This window comes from Cicer arietinum, chromosome 5, assembly GCF_000331145.2.
Source record: "Cicer arietinum cultivar CDC Frontier isolate Library 1 chromosome 5, Cicar.CDCFrontier_v2.0, whole genome shotgun sequence".
In the NCBI taxonomy this organism is placed as follows: Eukaryota; Viridiplantae; Streptophyta; class Magnoliopsida; order Fabales; family Fabaceae; genus Cicer; species Cicer arietinum.
The window spans coordinates 60,681,810-60,698,874 of NC_021164.2; the positions used below are offsets into that span (position 1 = coordinate 60,681,810).

The following is a 17,065-nucleotide window of genomic DNA, read 5'->3' on the forward strand; positions in this document are numbered from 1 at the left end:
CCCCCTACACGGTTTGAGTATTGGTTTTGACAAACCCAACCCAACTCGACTTCCATACAATCCTAACTTTTAAATTGATTCTTAAATATATTTGACTTTTACCATAATTTTTTATATTATATCATAATTAAACTGAAAAAAAATTAAATCTTCCTAAAAATTTAAGACCATATGTAAGTGTATCTCTCTGACACCCTCAAAGGCATAGGCATATATACAACGAGATTTTATGGTCGAGTAACTAATTCATATGGTTTGCGTATCCTCGGGAAATAGAAAAAAAGGCAACGAGGGAAGTTGAGGTGAATGACAAAAAGAAACAACACTTTAGGCGCACGCTGCTCACTCCTGCCTTGAGAAACATTCCAACCTTTTTTATTTATTTTAAATTTAAAATAATACCAATATATGTCTTGATAATATTCTTATTGTATCATAAAGATTAGATTCCACTATTTCATACATATAAACAAATTTAAATAAAAGGAATATGATTTATTTCTTTGGAGAAAATCTATGAATGAAAAAAAAAAACAATGAAAGATAAATGGTTTATGAAAATAGTTGCTTAATGTTAAAATGGTCCATAATATGGTCATTGAACTCCAAAATTATTTCGAACAAAAAGATCCATCTTATCTGACACTCGTGATTTATATAGAGTTCTTGTAAGCCATTAAATGTCATCTCATATCCTTTAATTAACAAAAAAAATAATTAATGAACATATTATTTTGATGAATGAACATTAATTTCAAGGATGTTTTTGTTGTTTTGCAAATTTCAGAAATGAAAATGACCAACTTCTATAATTTTGATGACTAAATTGAAAATTTACTCGTTATGTATATGGGTTGGGATTTGTTATGAGTTATTCTGTTTAATAAATGTAAATAAAAAATTTCATTAATCCAACTATTAAATCAAAAGTTACTGTGGAGTAAATTAACTCCGCAAAGTATTATAAAATTTTAAAATTATTTAATACTTTATTATATAATTTCAAATGAATGTATAATAATTTTTATAAAAATATAAATAAATATTGATGCTAGATCACATAGATAAAAATTTTAGATTTATATAAAATTTTGTGTGTTTGATCATTAATATATTATGTAAATAATCAACGATTAAATTAATAAATTTATTATTTAGTTAAGTTTAATTGCTATGCACCGTTTAAAAAGTTTTACACTATCAATAGATCACAATTATTCATCAAAATTATTTTAGAGGTAATTTTGATAAAAATAAAATGTAAAAACTCTTTATATATTAACTGTATAAGTTAAAAATCCATGACTATTTGAACAAATTAATTTTGTAAATATAACAATTTACTGAGTGAATAAGATTCCATAAAGTGCCAACGATGAGCAATATGCGTTGTGTCCCATGTCTAGATTTAGAATCCAACCAAAAGCATTGAATGAAAAAAGTCATATATTTTCCTCCTCTTGAGTAAGGCTTTTGAGAGCGCAAATGGAATATGAAAAAGAGTGGTAGAATAGAATATAGAATAGATGGTGTATGTAATGTAATGAATGTGTATGGACCCGATATGAATTATGATAATGTGAGAAGCATGTGCGATGCCGTAAAAAAGTTGAAATTGGAGTAACTTGCGCCCCCACCACCAAATCGGATCGAAATATATCTCTAGCCGTGACTTGAAAACGACGCTTTCATTGGCTTTCTTACTCCATTTGCAAAATGTGGTCCAAAAAACAATCAATACATAAACTTCTCAACCACGCAACCATTCTAATCAATTACACTCTTGACTCCTTCTTCACACCTTTCCAGCTCAAATTGTTGAAATTCCGGGTACAACATGACAAAATCGATTAATTACTTTTCGCAAACTTGCATCTCCATCAATAATCAATTCAACTTCTACTTTCTAGTTGCTTCCCTTACTTGTGGTGGTTAAGTAGTAATTTTGTGTCTTAATTTTCTATCAACTTAAAATGTAGTTTACATTAATTTTTTAATTATTATTTTTGTTTGTATTTTATTTTAGAGGAATACAATATTTATACAAGACTTTAATAAATTCATTAAGTATTTTTAAATCTATAATAATGTTCTTTTTTTTACTAATGAATTGGATCAGAGTTTATGTAGCATTTCCCGATCAAATTTGTTCACGTGTTTATTTTTTCCCTTACTTATTAGCTAGCTAGGAGCATAAAATCTTAAGATTGTTTGATTTTAGTGTGGCTAGTCATTAATTAGTGTATTTTGGCACTCAAGAAATTTTTGTGTATTTAAGCAACAAAAACAAAAATGCCAGTTGTAAGTTTTTATAAATCGTATTAGGTTGTTGTCTTGGTCGTAATTTTAATACATGGTAAAAAATTTTAAGTGAATTGCGTCAATGATAGATAAATTCTTTATTTATGAGTACTTTTGTTTCTATTTATTTAGTATTTAAGGGTGGTGATCTCACCTGGTTATTAATTAATGGCAAAATTGTTATTGAGATCTTAAATTCTTTAATGATTAATTTTATATAATATTTCTTATTTGAGTCAAAATAAGTTTTATTAATATAATTAGTTTATTAAAAAAACATAATAACGGTCTTTTTGACAAAAGAGTTCATACCTATTAAGTTTGCAAATGTGAAAGCCTTATAATGGGTCAATTCATCTTCCATTCCTCAATGATTCAAGATAAAAATGAGCTGGATCAAACTAATTCAATTTATTTCTCGTAGGAAAAACTAATTTAATTTATTTTGTTACGGGTAAACCTATTAATTTAATCACTCAAATCAATTTAATTAATATTTTAATTTAATTTATTTAGGTTCAATCCAAACCAATCTATTCAAATTTAAAGATGTTTGATTTAGATATCAAATTTAATATTTTAAACTTACAACTTAACGTGGCATATGTATATAATATAATTATGATTTAGTAGTTGAATTTGATGTAAGAATTTGTTATTGATTTAATTTTTTTTTTGTCTCTAGATGTATTTTAAGTATTTTTTTATAAATTATAAATTTTAAATATTAAATGATATGATGTAATAAAATTTTATATTTTTTATATATATTTTTAAATATTAAAATTTAATTACATTTTTTAAAATAATTTTTTTTTATATCTTAAAACTCAACTCTATCCATTCACCATCGGATCAACCCCTTTTAATTTTTAATGCATTTTTTTAATTATACATTTTAATTAATATTATTTATATCAATTTAAATGTTATATATTTCACTATATATTTATAATATAAATAATTTATTATTATTTAATAAAAATAATATTATCTCTTTTATTTATATAACTACAAATTTCTATAACTACATTATATATTTACAAATTTATAATCAATAATCAAAATTAAATTAATAAATTATTAAACGGATTACAGAACTATTTCCGACGAATCTTCTCTCATTTTTTAATATACCTAAAAAGTTAAATAATTCCCTCGTTGCGGAATGGAGGAACTATCATTTATTGTGGTGAGACAAAAAACGTAACCCATATCGTATTACTTTAGGTTTGTTGAGTTAGTTGGATTGGCTTACCTGATTTAAAAAGTATATACACACACAAAATGTCAAAACCATCCATAAAGTCCAAAAAATTGAATATAAATATTTATTTTATAGTCTATTGCATTTTCTTCTCTGTCTCACAATGAAAATTATTTTTAATTAATCAACACATATTAAAAAATGATAAAAATAAAAAGAAAAAAATAATAATTTTATCAAAATACCTTTATTAATGATTTGTATATTTTTCACTTTTCTAAATATAAAATTAAATAAAATATTTTGAAAATAATGCATATAATAATAGTTAGAGGTTAATTGAAAAAAATTACTATCTTTGTTTATTAATAAAAAAACCCGCCTCTATTACATGGACTTAACTAATCATTAACTTTAGTTTTAATGTGTCCATCTTATATTAGATATTCATAAAATGATTTTTGTATTTGAACGTGGATAACTTCACTTTTCATATTTTAAAATAAATTAGTAGTATTAATAAATGACATGTTTAAAAGAAATAACAATAAATATACATCTAATGATTTGAAATAATGCTTATAGTTGTGAATAATTTTTTTTTCAAAAATTAAGAACATATGTAATAATTAATTTTTTTTATTATATCTAAAAATGACATTTAATTTGAGATACACATTTAAAAAAGTATTATTGTTATGATAAGGAGGGTGTAACAAACAAACCATAAAGAAAACACATTATGCAGTATAATAAAACAAGTTGACGGTTAAACACAATCAACTAAAATAATTAAGTAGACCATTCACTAGTAGATAAGTGAATTTTTAATGCAGTATAATACAGTTAGTTAAATCATTTATATAAAATATTTTGACAAATTATAGTACGACTCTATTTAAATATATAATTTAATTATACACTTATAATATAATCATTCATCGTATAAATATTTATGAATAACTACTATAAGTTAAATTATTTTTATATAAACTATAACTCATTTTCTAAAAGCTATTATAAAGAGTTTTTGAAATAAGCCAAATATAACTTATATACATGACATAAATTAATTGCATAAATTCTCTTAAATAGTTCACTAGTGTTTGATTTTTTCTTTTTCTAAATTGATATTTTATGTTAAAAAAACATTGATATAGTAGAGTTTCTTTTTAGATTATGCTCCACTATGTCAAAAAAAACCCAAACGTTTTCCATACTTATCATCTTGATCAACCATTTAGTGTTATTTCTAAGAATTCATATTTCAAAATAATTGGTATCTCAAGTCCTTGATAGATAACGATTTTTAGTGGCAGAACTTCATTAAAATTTTCGTAAAATCACCAAAATAAATTATTATTTATAAATTAAATATACAAGTTATATTGTTAAAAAACATTAAATTGTAAGAAGTACAATATGGATCATCAAAAATTTAAACCACATCACTTTAAAATACCTTAAAGTAGTGATATTCTACATTCTTTAAGTAACTTGAATAGATTAATATAAAAATGATAGTTTTTTTAATTTTTGGAACTTTGCGTAGAAGTTATCATTTTCATCTAGTTTATTTTCACAAGTTTTTACTTTTTGAACCTAAATAAAATCAACGAATTGTATGGATCCATTGAGTTCAGATCCACAAATTCAATTTCAAGGAACATAAATGAGACAATGTAGTAAAATAATATAAAAATGGCAGGAGTTATATAATCAAAGACATAATACAACATTAAGGAACAAAAAAACGACTAGCCAACGATGGATGCAGGAAGGCCCCACAGCGGCGAGCATCATGATTGTAGGGTGTAGCGGTGAAACAATTCCAAATTACTATCCATATTTCAACGGTGAAACAATTCTTAATTCAATTCCATGACAATTTTATATCGGCTATGTCATCGACATTTTATTAGTAGTCTTCATTGTGCATATAATTAGTTCATTTTGATAATGCTTGTTTTCATTCCCATTATGTATGAGAAGAACAGAAATACATATGAAGAGTCAAAATAAAATAATTTTATCATCAATTAGGAAGATGGCAAAAATAGTCCGTGTTAAAGATATTAAAAAATATCGATTTATTAAACGAATTATATATATATATATATATATATATATATATATATATATTTATAATAACAATAATTTTTCAATAAATTGGTATTTTATAATATTTCTAACATGATATGGGTTGAGTTGATTCACTCTTCTTCGAGTGAAATCCACTAATTTTATTATTATTATTATTATTACAGAAGAAAAAGAAAACACATAATAAATAATAACTTAAAAACAAAAAAAGAAAAACTTAGTTATGGTGATAATGAGTGTGCAACAAATTTGTTCCATTTGATCTACCATTTTAGTATGTTATTTCTACTACTGAATATCAAGTGTTATTAGTTTTACTTTCTCTAATAGTTACTTTAGAATATCCAATTTGATGGAAAATTGTTTGTTATTTGTTTGATTTCCACTTTTTGTGATAACTATTGTAAATTGATGTTTTGAGTGTTACTAGAAAGACTCTAGTATATCCATTAATTATTATAATTTTTTTACTATGTCTCATGGTTTTTATTCTTTTAATTTAAAAAAATTTTTTTATATTAAAAATTGTATTTATTTCATATTTAATTTTCTGTCAATTATCGTTGATATGTAAAATTGTATTTTTTATTTGATCATTTATGTATACAGATGAAGATATTATTCATTATTAGCATAATTATCTTTAAATTTTTTCCAACAAAATATATATATGATTATGACATAATAATTTCCCAATAATTTCAAATTTTTAATTCTAGATCATCCAATTTCTCTAAGTTGATGCCCTATTAATCTCCCATTTTAGATTTTTTTTTCTTTATATTCCTTTTAAGTTTTTTTTTTGAAAATACTTCACTTAAAAAGCCATAATTAATAATAATATAAAATTAATTAAAATTAATAAATATATAAAATATTATAAAAATTGAATAGAGTTATCGGTCATATCAATATAATATTTTAACAACTTAATCTTATTTTACGGTCTATTTATTTATCAATTATTTACTAATTTTCTCTTATTTTACAATAAATTATATATATATATATATATATGATTGTATAAATATTGTTACACGTTATTTTATTTGGTCCCGGTCATATTTAAATTATGTTTTTTCGTCGAGAAAAAAACTTTTATTTACCTTAAAAATAAAATAAATATTAAAAATAAATATTACGGTGTTTTGAAAATAAACTGTGGAGTGTGTGCATTGAGGCTGTACATGTTGGCCAATAATTTTTTTTGCGTCTAGAGACTTCGATTTATTTTTTTGGATTTTAGACTCAGAAACCACTGGCACTGATATGACCTAATAATCTTTAGTTATATATTAATTATTTACATGAATTAATTATTGCTAGTACAATAGAGAACTTTCAGGGGTAGTTTAATAGTGGAAAAACCATAGTGCTTACTGCTTGAGTCTTTTTTATTATTATTTTTATAATAGTGGTTGAGATGTGCATCTAAGTGGCTTTGATTATTATGAAATGAATAAACAAAAGACTATTGATTAAAGACTGTTACTAACTCTCTTTGGACACAAACAAAAGATAAAACGGCTGCCCGCTTCTCAATTGGACACTTACTTACGACCTTTTCATAAATTTATATTATCTTCTCTCATTTGCGATTTCTGATTTCAATTCTCACTTTTAAATAAAGGAACTATATTAGTTTGCTTGTTAGTTAAGCTGATGGAGATTTTCATTATATAATGGTCAATTAATTTAGTTCAAGTAATTGCAATTTTAAATTATTGTTTGAAAGTTCTATCAAATTTGTTGAATACCGACGACATTTTAATAAGAATTCTTTTAGTTTGATTAAATTAAATTCTGATAAATATAAAAAAAATATATTATAAAAAAATTTAATTCTTCTAAGTAATATTAATTTGATAGTCATCTTAAACGTAAAAAAAAAAATAATATTTAAACACACAGTTAATTTAATATACAGATATTTTTTACTTTTTATTTTTAATAATTTAGAATTTTTTGTGTCAGACATACACAAATTTATATCATTAACTACTTTGAATATTTTATTAACTATTAAAATATAAATAATTATTTATTTATTTAATATAATCTCTTTAACCATTAAAATATAATTTATTAACCAGGTAGAGTCATAATTTAATTGTTAAAAAATATTTAAAATAATTAATATCACGTTTTTTTAGTGATTAACGAAGTGTCCACTTAATTTTTTTTTTTTTTTTGTTATAAAAGAAATATAAAATCGTATACATAGAATGTGTCTGTGTCGAAGAGTTCCCGCGGTAAATAAAAGTATACTTAAATAGTATATGAAAGGTTTGAATAATTTTGAATCACTCATTTCACTATGGTCCACCTGAGTTGGCTAAATTAACTTGAATCATGGAAGCGTGCAATGAACGCGATATATAGAGCGGAAAGAGAAAGGTGCATCATCACTAATTCCAAATTATAAATTCACAAAAAAAGAAGAGAATATACAGTTGGAATGAACGCGCAAATAAGGTCAACATGATTAACGACAAAACTAAAGAAACACACCGACACCTGTCAGTAATAATAGGACACGTGTCGCAATCCAACTGGCTATTAATTGATAATAACGGGTTAATTATGTTATTAACAGTAGAAAACCAAGGTGAAAGGTGCTATATAAAGGAGTGAGAGTCTTTCAGACAAAACCAAGAGTGGCGAGAGGTACACAAAAACAAATCAATTTCTATTTCAAAATAATATTTTCAAGAGCTTCCAAATTGTGTTATTAACGTTTCTCTAATATTTTTCCCCCTTCTGTAACACCCCGCTTCTCTGAATCCCTTTCTGTTAATCATCTGTCTTTCAAGTTTATGATTTTTAGGTTTGTCTTTTTAATACAAAAATCACAAGAAGAAGAAGCAAACTTAGAAGCTTTCCTCGAAAGCCAGGTGTTTTCAGAATCGAGATCCAGGTTTTACATATCTTGTTAAATAGTTTTCATTTTTTTTCCTCATCTTTTAAATCAGCCAAAAGGGTTATTTTTGATCCCTTAAGGCTCTTTTGGATCGAAAGGATTGTCTATTTAAAATCCATTCTATCCCTTTTTTCTAGTGTTTTTATTTTATTTTAATTTTTCAGTGTTTAGTAATTAAAAATTTATAAAGACAGGTATAAAATTTTTCACTTAATTATGGCAACAATTATGGATTTTTACAACAACACACAACTTTATTCAGATCCATTCAGAGGTGAATTAATGGAAGTTCTTGAACCTTTTATCAAAAGTTCTTCCACAAATTCAACCCCTTCTCCTTCTCCTTCTTCTTCTTCTTCATCATCTTCTTTCACTCCTTTCTACACAAACGATTGTTCAACATCTATGACTCAAAACTTCATAGGTTTTGCTCAACCATCTTCTTCTTGTTCTGTTCTTGGTCTCAACCACTTAACCCCATCTCAGATCAACCAGATCCAAACTCAAATCCAACACCAAAACTTCACACAACAACAAGAACAACGTTTCAGTAATTCTCTAAACTTCCTTGGTGCAAAAGCGATCCCTATGAAGCACGTGGGAAATTCTTCAAAACCCACGAAGCTATACAGAGGGGTGAGGCAGAGACACTGGGGAAAATGGGTCGCTGAGATAAGACTACCAAAGAACCGAACGAGGCTTTGGCTTGGTACCTTTGATACAGCAGAAGAAGCTGCTTTGGCTTATGATAAAGCAGCTTTTAAGCTCCGTGGTGACTTTGCTAGGCTTAACTTTCCTAACCTGAAACACACAGGTTCATGTGTTGTTGGTGGTGAATTTGGTGAGTATAAGCCTCTTCCTTCTTCTGTTGATGCTAAACTTCAAGCTATTTGTGAAGATTTAGCTCAGATCCAGAAACAAGGGAAGTCAGAGAAGCCAACCAAGAAGAAAACACCCTCCAAACTTGCTTCCAAGCCTGTTTCCACGGTCACTATTCCGTTGGAGGATTCTGTTGATTTGAAGAATGTTTCGGATAACTGTTGTAAAGTTGAAGTTTCGTTTTCGAGTGAAGGTTCTTCACCACTTTCGGATCTTACTTTTGGTGATGTTGGTGAGCCACAGTGGGAAGGTGATTCTGATAATTTCAATTTACTTAAGTACCCTTCTTATGAGATTGATTGGGATTCTCTCTGAATTTGGTTGTGTGTATCATGTAATTTTTTCTTTTTCTAGTCAAGGATCTCATCTCATGCATTATTATGCTATTATATAGTATATGAGATAATTAGGTTGTAGTTTCTTAGTTTGGTGGCTACTGCAATGGAGTTTTTGACAATTGCAGTGTTACTCTTAGGATTATGATGAGTTGGTAATATCTTTGTATAAACTCTTCTTACCTTAGTTTCACAGCTGGTTTTTTTCTTGCTTGGCTGGGGAGAAGACTCTAGTTATGTATTTTACTGTTTATATTAATAGATGTAATCTACATGCATTTTCATTTTATGGAATCTATATTGTATTATTATTATTATTTACAATATGCTAAAATTAAGATTAAGAGAGCACACCGTGAATTGGGACATTTCATATTACTCATATTGAGATCAACACTAATGAATAAGAGTTAAATAGGCTCTAAGATACATACAAAAATTTCATAAGCAAAATATATGTGTTAAATGACTAATCTAATCACACGATGACAAGATATTTATAAGGTTGAGAGGATGCTAAATTTGTTGAGAGGATGCTGAATTTGGTGATAACAATCACAATCCCCTTGCTCAAAATAGAACACTAACAAATTGAATTCATCTTAGACATTTCAAAAAACAATGAAGTACAAACCTGAAACAAATTAAAAATTAATGACATAACGTAAGTAAAGAAAAAGAACATGAACAAAATGAATACACTATCAAAAGATAATATATCTCAACTTGAGCAATGATGGAGTGAACAAAACACAAAGATGACACGGTGGCTTTCGAGGGGGGCGTTTGGAGATCGATTTTCCAAGTAAGGTTGCAACCATAAAAGTGAGATTTATAGGCACTGGATGAGGTGAAAGACGATCAACTAAAGAGGGACTTGTAAAGGTGCAATGCCATTGGAATCTTTGACAAATGAAAACTGATGGCCTTTCTTGATCACCATCCTTGTTTCCGGACTCATTTTGAGGAGAGGTAGCCATGCCAACAAACACAAGGATGAGATTAGTAAAAAAAACCAATATAAATCAAATTATGAGGCGGTGAAGGGGATGCATATATAGGAAAATAAGACGCTGGGAAAGTTCACATATAGAAACCAATAAACATAGACTTTGTTAAGTCAAATTATTTCTCCCTTTAAAACAAATTATAAGTAACAATAGATTAGATGACGTATGTTAAACCACTCTTGTGTGTTTAGGAGAGCTCTCAAAGGAAGAAGCTCTTTTACGTTCTAGTGTCTCTTTCCATAGATTGTAAATGTAATGTGGGTGTTGGTTTTATTCGACAAGTTTTGTTATGTGTTTGAGGAATTGTATTAGTACTTTTATTTATACTAGGATTTAGTGTTTCCCCTATTATCTCCCATGCCGGTTATTTTAAATGATCTTCAATGAATGATGGGAGCATGTTATTCTAACATTATTTTAGAAGTTGATTTCCAACCGGTGTCTTTTTGTAGAACCCATATAGTTGATATGTGGTTTCAAAAGCTGTGATATGTAATTGTCGTTCCTCAACTTAAGTATCATGTGTGGAAGATATTAGTGTAGTTGTTAGGATAAATGATTGATGTGGTAATGTCATATTGGTTGCTACTTTCTCAAAGTAAATTGTTTATCGTTGTTCAAATCTTAGTTGACTTAGATCTTGGTGTTGCTTTTAAAATGTGGATGGAAAATTTCCTAACAGAATAGGTCTTACTACATAATTTCTTTCTTTATGTTATCTAATGAATTATAGTGTTTTCCATCCCCCCCCAAAAAAAATAAAAATAAAGATAGTACTTTACTCTCGCAAAAAAATTACACTTGATAAAATTCATTATCTAGATCTTTTTCTTTGTATTGTTTATGCATGGTTTTTACCGTTGTCAAAATCTTGGTTTGCCAACTTCATTAAATACTCAAGTTGGTCTTTGCAATTTGAGGGATGCGTCTATATAATCTCCCGTGTTATCAATAATAGAAAATATTATGTAGAATTGCAAAATATTAATCAAATTTTTCTATTTGTGTATATTTGTCATCAAACGTAACTTTGATATTATTTATTTAATTTCAGATTCATTATTGATATTATTAACTTAATATCATTCTCATCTCTACAAATATTAATAAATTGATGAATTTGATTATTTTTTTAGTATATATTTTGGTTAAAATTTTACAATTTAAGAAACCATATAAAAATAATATCAGAGACTCCATATCATGTTGAGAGAGAATTTATCTGTTGACTTTAATTACGGTTTTAAATTTCACCATTGTCATTCTTTCAATAAATTATGAATTATATGCAATCACAATTTCTAACTACAAATAGTTAGTCATATTTAAATTGTTCGATTGAGGTCAAACGATCTATATTTTAATATAAATTTTGATTTTTTGTAATTTAAAAAAATTGTGAAAAATTTCGGACCTCTTGATTTTGATGAGATAGTTTAGATGTGATCCAGAACATGTAGATCCTCATTTCTATTTGAATAATCCTCTTAGAAAAAGCACTCAAAATACTCAAAGTATTACTTCTTTTTTGTGTGCAAAAATCCAACGCATCTTCTAAGTCCATATATACATCAGCTTATCTATTCTCATCTCTTCACTTTGATGTGTGGAACACTTTAAAGCATTTTTTATCAATGAAGCGGGGCCAATGCAATATCTGAAGATAAGAAGATAGGGTTAACAAGGAAATTTGCTTCAAGGGAATACTATGTCATTCACAGAAAAAATAAATATATAAATAAAAGAGCATCTTGCCAATTGGTTATGAACCATTTTTTAATTGTTTGGTAATATATCCGAACCTTTATATAAGTCCTTTTGGTCATTTTTACACATATATTAATAAAATTGGGTGATGTGTATAATATGTCGATTTTTTGTATTAATGATACTAAAATATTAAAATTATCCTTGTGCATAATTATATATGAAAATAAAAATAATCTTTGTGTATACAGTATGTACGTGAAATTATGACTTTTTATCTTTTATAATAAATAAGAGAGTTTTGTACGTGCACCCATCTACATGTACCTCTCATCCCCCATCCTCATAGAAAATACCATATTTTCCTTATTGTTATCTATAAAAACCCCAAAAGGAAATTCATTTCCTTTTATCCATCCATTTTCTTCGAAACTTTGAATTGTTCGAATCACAAATTTTCAAACATTCGAACATTTGAAACCTTCGAAACGCAAAATTAAGATAACCTTCGAAACATTGTTTTTCCAAATATTCGAAAGTTTTCATGAACATGAAACTTTCGTAGTTCATTTTTCCCCAAAATTTTGAAACTTTCAAAAGTTTCCGTGAACCTCAAACTTTCGAAATGCAGAAACCTTCGAAACTTTCTAACAATATGAAAGTTTCGAAATGTAAAGTTCATAAACATGAAGTAATCAGTTTCGAAACTTTCGAATTCATGAAAAGTTCCGAAATTGTTTCGGGTGGTTGGCCTTCAATGAAACTTCTGAAACCAGCTTCGAAAGTTTGGGAACAATACGAAAGTTCCGAAATGCATTTTTATTTTTCAATTTTTTTAATAATTGATATATTGTTGTTTCTAGAATGAGAGGTGCGTTTGACCAAATTATTCGCAACGAGATATGTGATAGAGGTGATGGTGCAGAGAGAATTCCACAATCAACGTCAAACAGACGACAGAACGAAGCAAATCGTCCAATTAAACAACATTGTCATAGACACGATGTCCAAGATGATGTCGTTGAGCTTACTGAGTCTGCACAATTAGAGGAGGATGTCCCTGAACATCCGCAGATGGAGCAGGCTGAGGAGCAGTATGCTGCACATGCTGATAATATTCATGATGTTGATGATGTCCCTGCACATGCTGATGATATTCATGATGCTAATGAGCAGGATCAGTAGTTCGGATTCCCCGGGGACCGATTGTGAAACATGTGTTGACACAATATGAACACCACGTGGCTCGAAGGCTATGAGAAGGATAGGTATATTTTAAATAATTTTTAATTATATTTAATTAATTGTTTATTTAAGTTTATTTAATTAATTTAATTATATTTATTTAATTTAAGTTTATTTAATTAATTGTTTATTTAAGTTTATTTAATTAATTTAATTATATTTATTTAATTTAAGTTTATTTAATTAATTGTTTATTTAAGTTTATTTAAATTAAGTTTATTAAAATTAAGTTTATTTAATTAATTTTTTATTTAAGTTTATTTATTTAATTTAAGTTTATTTAATTAATTTAATTAAGTTTATTTAATTAGTTAATTATTATGTAATTACTTGTAGGATTGTGGGTCGTTAAAAGTTATTACTCATGGATTGAAGCTGAAAAAGTTTGTTGAAGTTTCTCTGCCGGATCTTGTACAACATTGGATTCAAAAATCTGAGCTGCTACATCTGTCTTCAGCTCACCTCACGATGGCTGATGCTGGTCTGATATCTGCATTTGTTGAAAAGTGGCATAAAGAGACCAACTCATTTCATTTGTCATTTGGAGAGATGACCATCATGTTAGACGACGTCATGACTCTCCTTCACATCTCACCTCATGGTAATTTTTTTTAATGCACATGTGAATATGAACACTAATAATATTGCAAAAGCTGCACATGAGTACTTAGGTGCAACATGGGATGAAGCGCTAGCTAAGATTAATTATAATAAAGTGTTAAATATAGATTGCAATGGTTGCATGATTTATATAGTCGTCTCATTCAAACTAACTAGTTTGAGTGTGTGGCTAGAACATACATGTTACATTTAGTTGACAACACTATTTTCGCCGATAAAACATATACGCGTGTGTGGAGGAAAAATACGTTAGTTTATTTATTGATTTAGATCGTTGTCGGGACTATTCATGTAGTACCGCGTCATTAGTTTTTCTTTATGACAATCTGGGAGATGGAGTTGTCCACGACACTCGACAGCTAGAAGGTTACATGACTTTATTATAGGAATATGATTTATATTAAGTTGTCTAATATATGATGTTATTTATGGTGCAATGTTGTATTTTTGAGCACTTCCCTAGCAGTTGTAAGCGGGGCGATAAAGGAGCGGTTCCTGCACATCTTCCAAGAGTATGTAGGTGGATTATTAGTAATAATACCTGATCGGTGGTGAATTTTTCTATAGAGTCTATAACCGTTCTTGAAGCAGGAACCTCAACTCTACTCATACCTAATTTCAAAAATAGTAATAAATTTAATTAATAATAATATTATAAATTTATTTTTCAAAATTAAATTTTAATTATAGCCGACAACATATTTTTTTTGAAATAAATGGAAACTTTCGAAAGTTTTGAATTATTTGAAATTTTCGAAATTGAATTAATTCAAAAATTTGAAAGTTTCGAAACTTATTTGTTTCGAAAATTTGAAAGTTTCAAACATTATGTTTTGAAAGTTTCAAATTCATCAAAACTTTCAAATTTTTTGATGATTTCTGAAAAAACACTATTCGAATCTTTCAAATTTATCCAAAGTTTTGAAAGTTTTATAACATCCTAGAAAATTGCATTTCGAAACTTTGACATTTATCAAAAGTTTCAAAATTTCTAGAAATTTAAGTTTCGAAAGTTTCATATTTAACAAAACTTTCGATAATGTAAAATAAAATCACTATTTTTATATTTCAAAAATTTGAAAGTTTCGAAAGTGGAGGTGAAAAGTAGAGGTAATTTTTGTGTGATGGTTTTATACATAATAAAAAAGGATAATATAGTATTTTCATTGGTGATAGGAGGTGAGAGATCCACGTGGGATGGACAGTACAAAACTCCATACAAGAAGTATTAACGAAATATTATATTTACAAAAATAATAATAAATATGTATAGTAATTTGAAACAAAAATGTATTGAGAGACCAAATTTTTTTCTTCTAAGGAGGGTTTATATGTAGTGACCATAGAAGTGGTTCGACCCGATGGATCAGCTCATTCAACACATATTTATTCATCTGTCCTGGTTGGCCTCACCCCTAATTCACACAAATATCGGAGCAGGACAAGTTGGTCAGTAAACCATTTATTTAAAAAACTTGCTTCGGTTTTAATTTTTTTTTTTTTTTATAGTGTCCATTTTGTTTAATAGTGATCTTATCTTAGTATACTTTTTGTTGGAAGGCGAATATTATTTCGATTGTTGGATGATGTTTAATAAATTTTGAATGTATTATACCCAGAGAAAAAACAACATTATGATTGACATTTATTTATTATTTTAATAATTACATTGATGAAAAATATTACATTTTAAAATTACTAAATCTGAAACTATAAATATGTAAATAAACTAACAATATCGAACTTAACAGTACATAACAACAAAATATTAATAAATATGACAAATATGATAAAGTTGAGGTGACCGAAATATATGTGTTTAAAATTGTAACGTTGACGATATCAAATTATTGATTGAGTTTTCACTTGATCGAAATTGATATGTCAATACAAACAAAACAACATTGTAATAAGATGAGAACAAATATCACATCAAGACAAATAATAAACACAAAACAACATTGAAATGACAAAACCACGAAAAAACACAAGATAAATTAAATATATGTAAAAATTATTTATTTAGATAAAAGGAATAAAAACAATGTATTATAGAGAATGTTTGTGAGAATTGTTAACATACATCCAATTGTTTACTAGAAAATGTATTTTAGCAACATATACCTACTAGTATATTCAACTTTAAAATTTTGATGGGCGAATCAGTAAACCCACCATGTTACCATATTGATGATATAGGGCATGATTGACTTAGTTTGTTTAACGAAAAGAAATTATATCACTCTTATGATCCAAAATAGTAAGGGTAAGCAAAATTAGGGACGACATTGAAGACCCTATTCTTACAAGCAATGCATTAGTTGGTTCAAATGTGGGGTGCGGATAACAACTCCTTTTATTTTTATTTTATCTTACTTCCAGTCCAGCGTAGAGAGTATTGGGCCTCTTTACGAAGTTTTAGTCGATAAAACAATCGAGCCATTTCTGAACGGAATAGATAAAGAGCCCAGGATGGAATGCATCACACTTGCTAAAAGGAATTATGCTCGTGCAATATTAGAAAATGTACTTATATTAAGCCATGCTTTATTTTTTTTTTGAATTCGATAAAGCTTTATATTTATCATTTAAACAAAAAGCCTTTTGGTTTATACACCGTTAGCGTTCAGATAGACACTCGTATACATGTCTATATGCTCTTTTTATTGCACTAAAGTATATTTTTATTTTATGCATTTTTTATATAACTTTGTTTAACTAAAGTTGTTCGTGAATG

General features: G+C 27.3%; 1 protein-coding gene across 1 annotated transcript; it reads left to right on the plus strand.

Moving 5' to 3' along the window:
- The first annotated feature begins 8,247 nt into the window (after window positions 1-8,247).
- LOC101513934 (ethylene-responsive transcription factor RAP2-4) lies at window positions 8,248-10,039 on the plus strand. The gene has a single exon (XM_004500557.4). It carries the CDS (start codon window positions 8,748-8,750, stop codon window positions 9,723-9,725), a length of 978 nt encoding a protein of 325 aa, XP_004500614.1. The 5' UTR covers window positions 8,248-8,747; the 3' UTR covers window positions 9,726-10,039.
- Window positions 10,040-17,065: the final 7,026 nt, after the last annotated feature.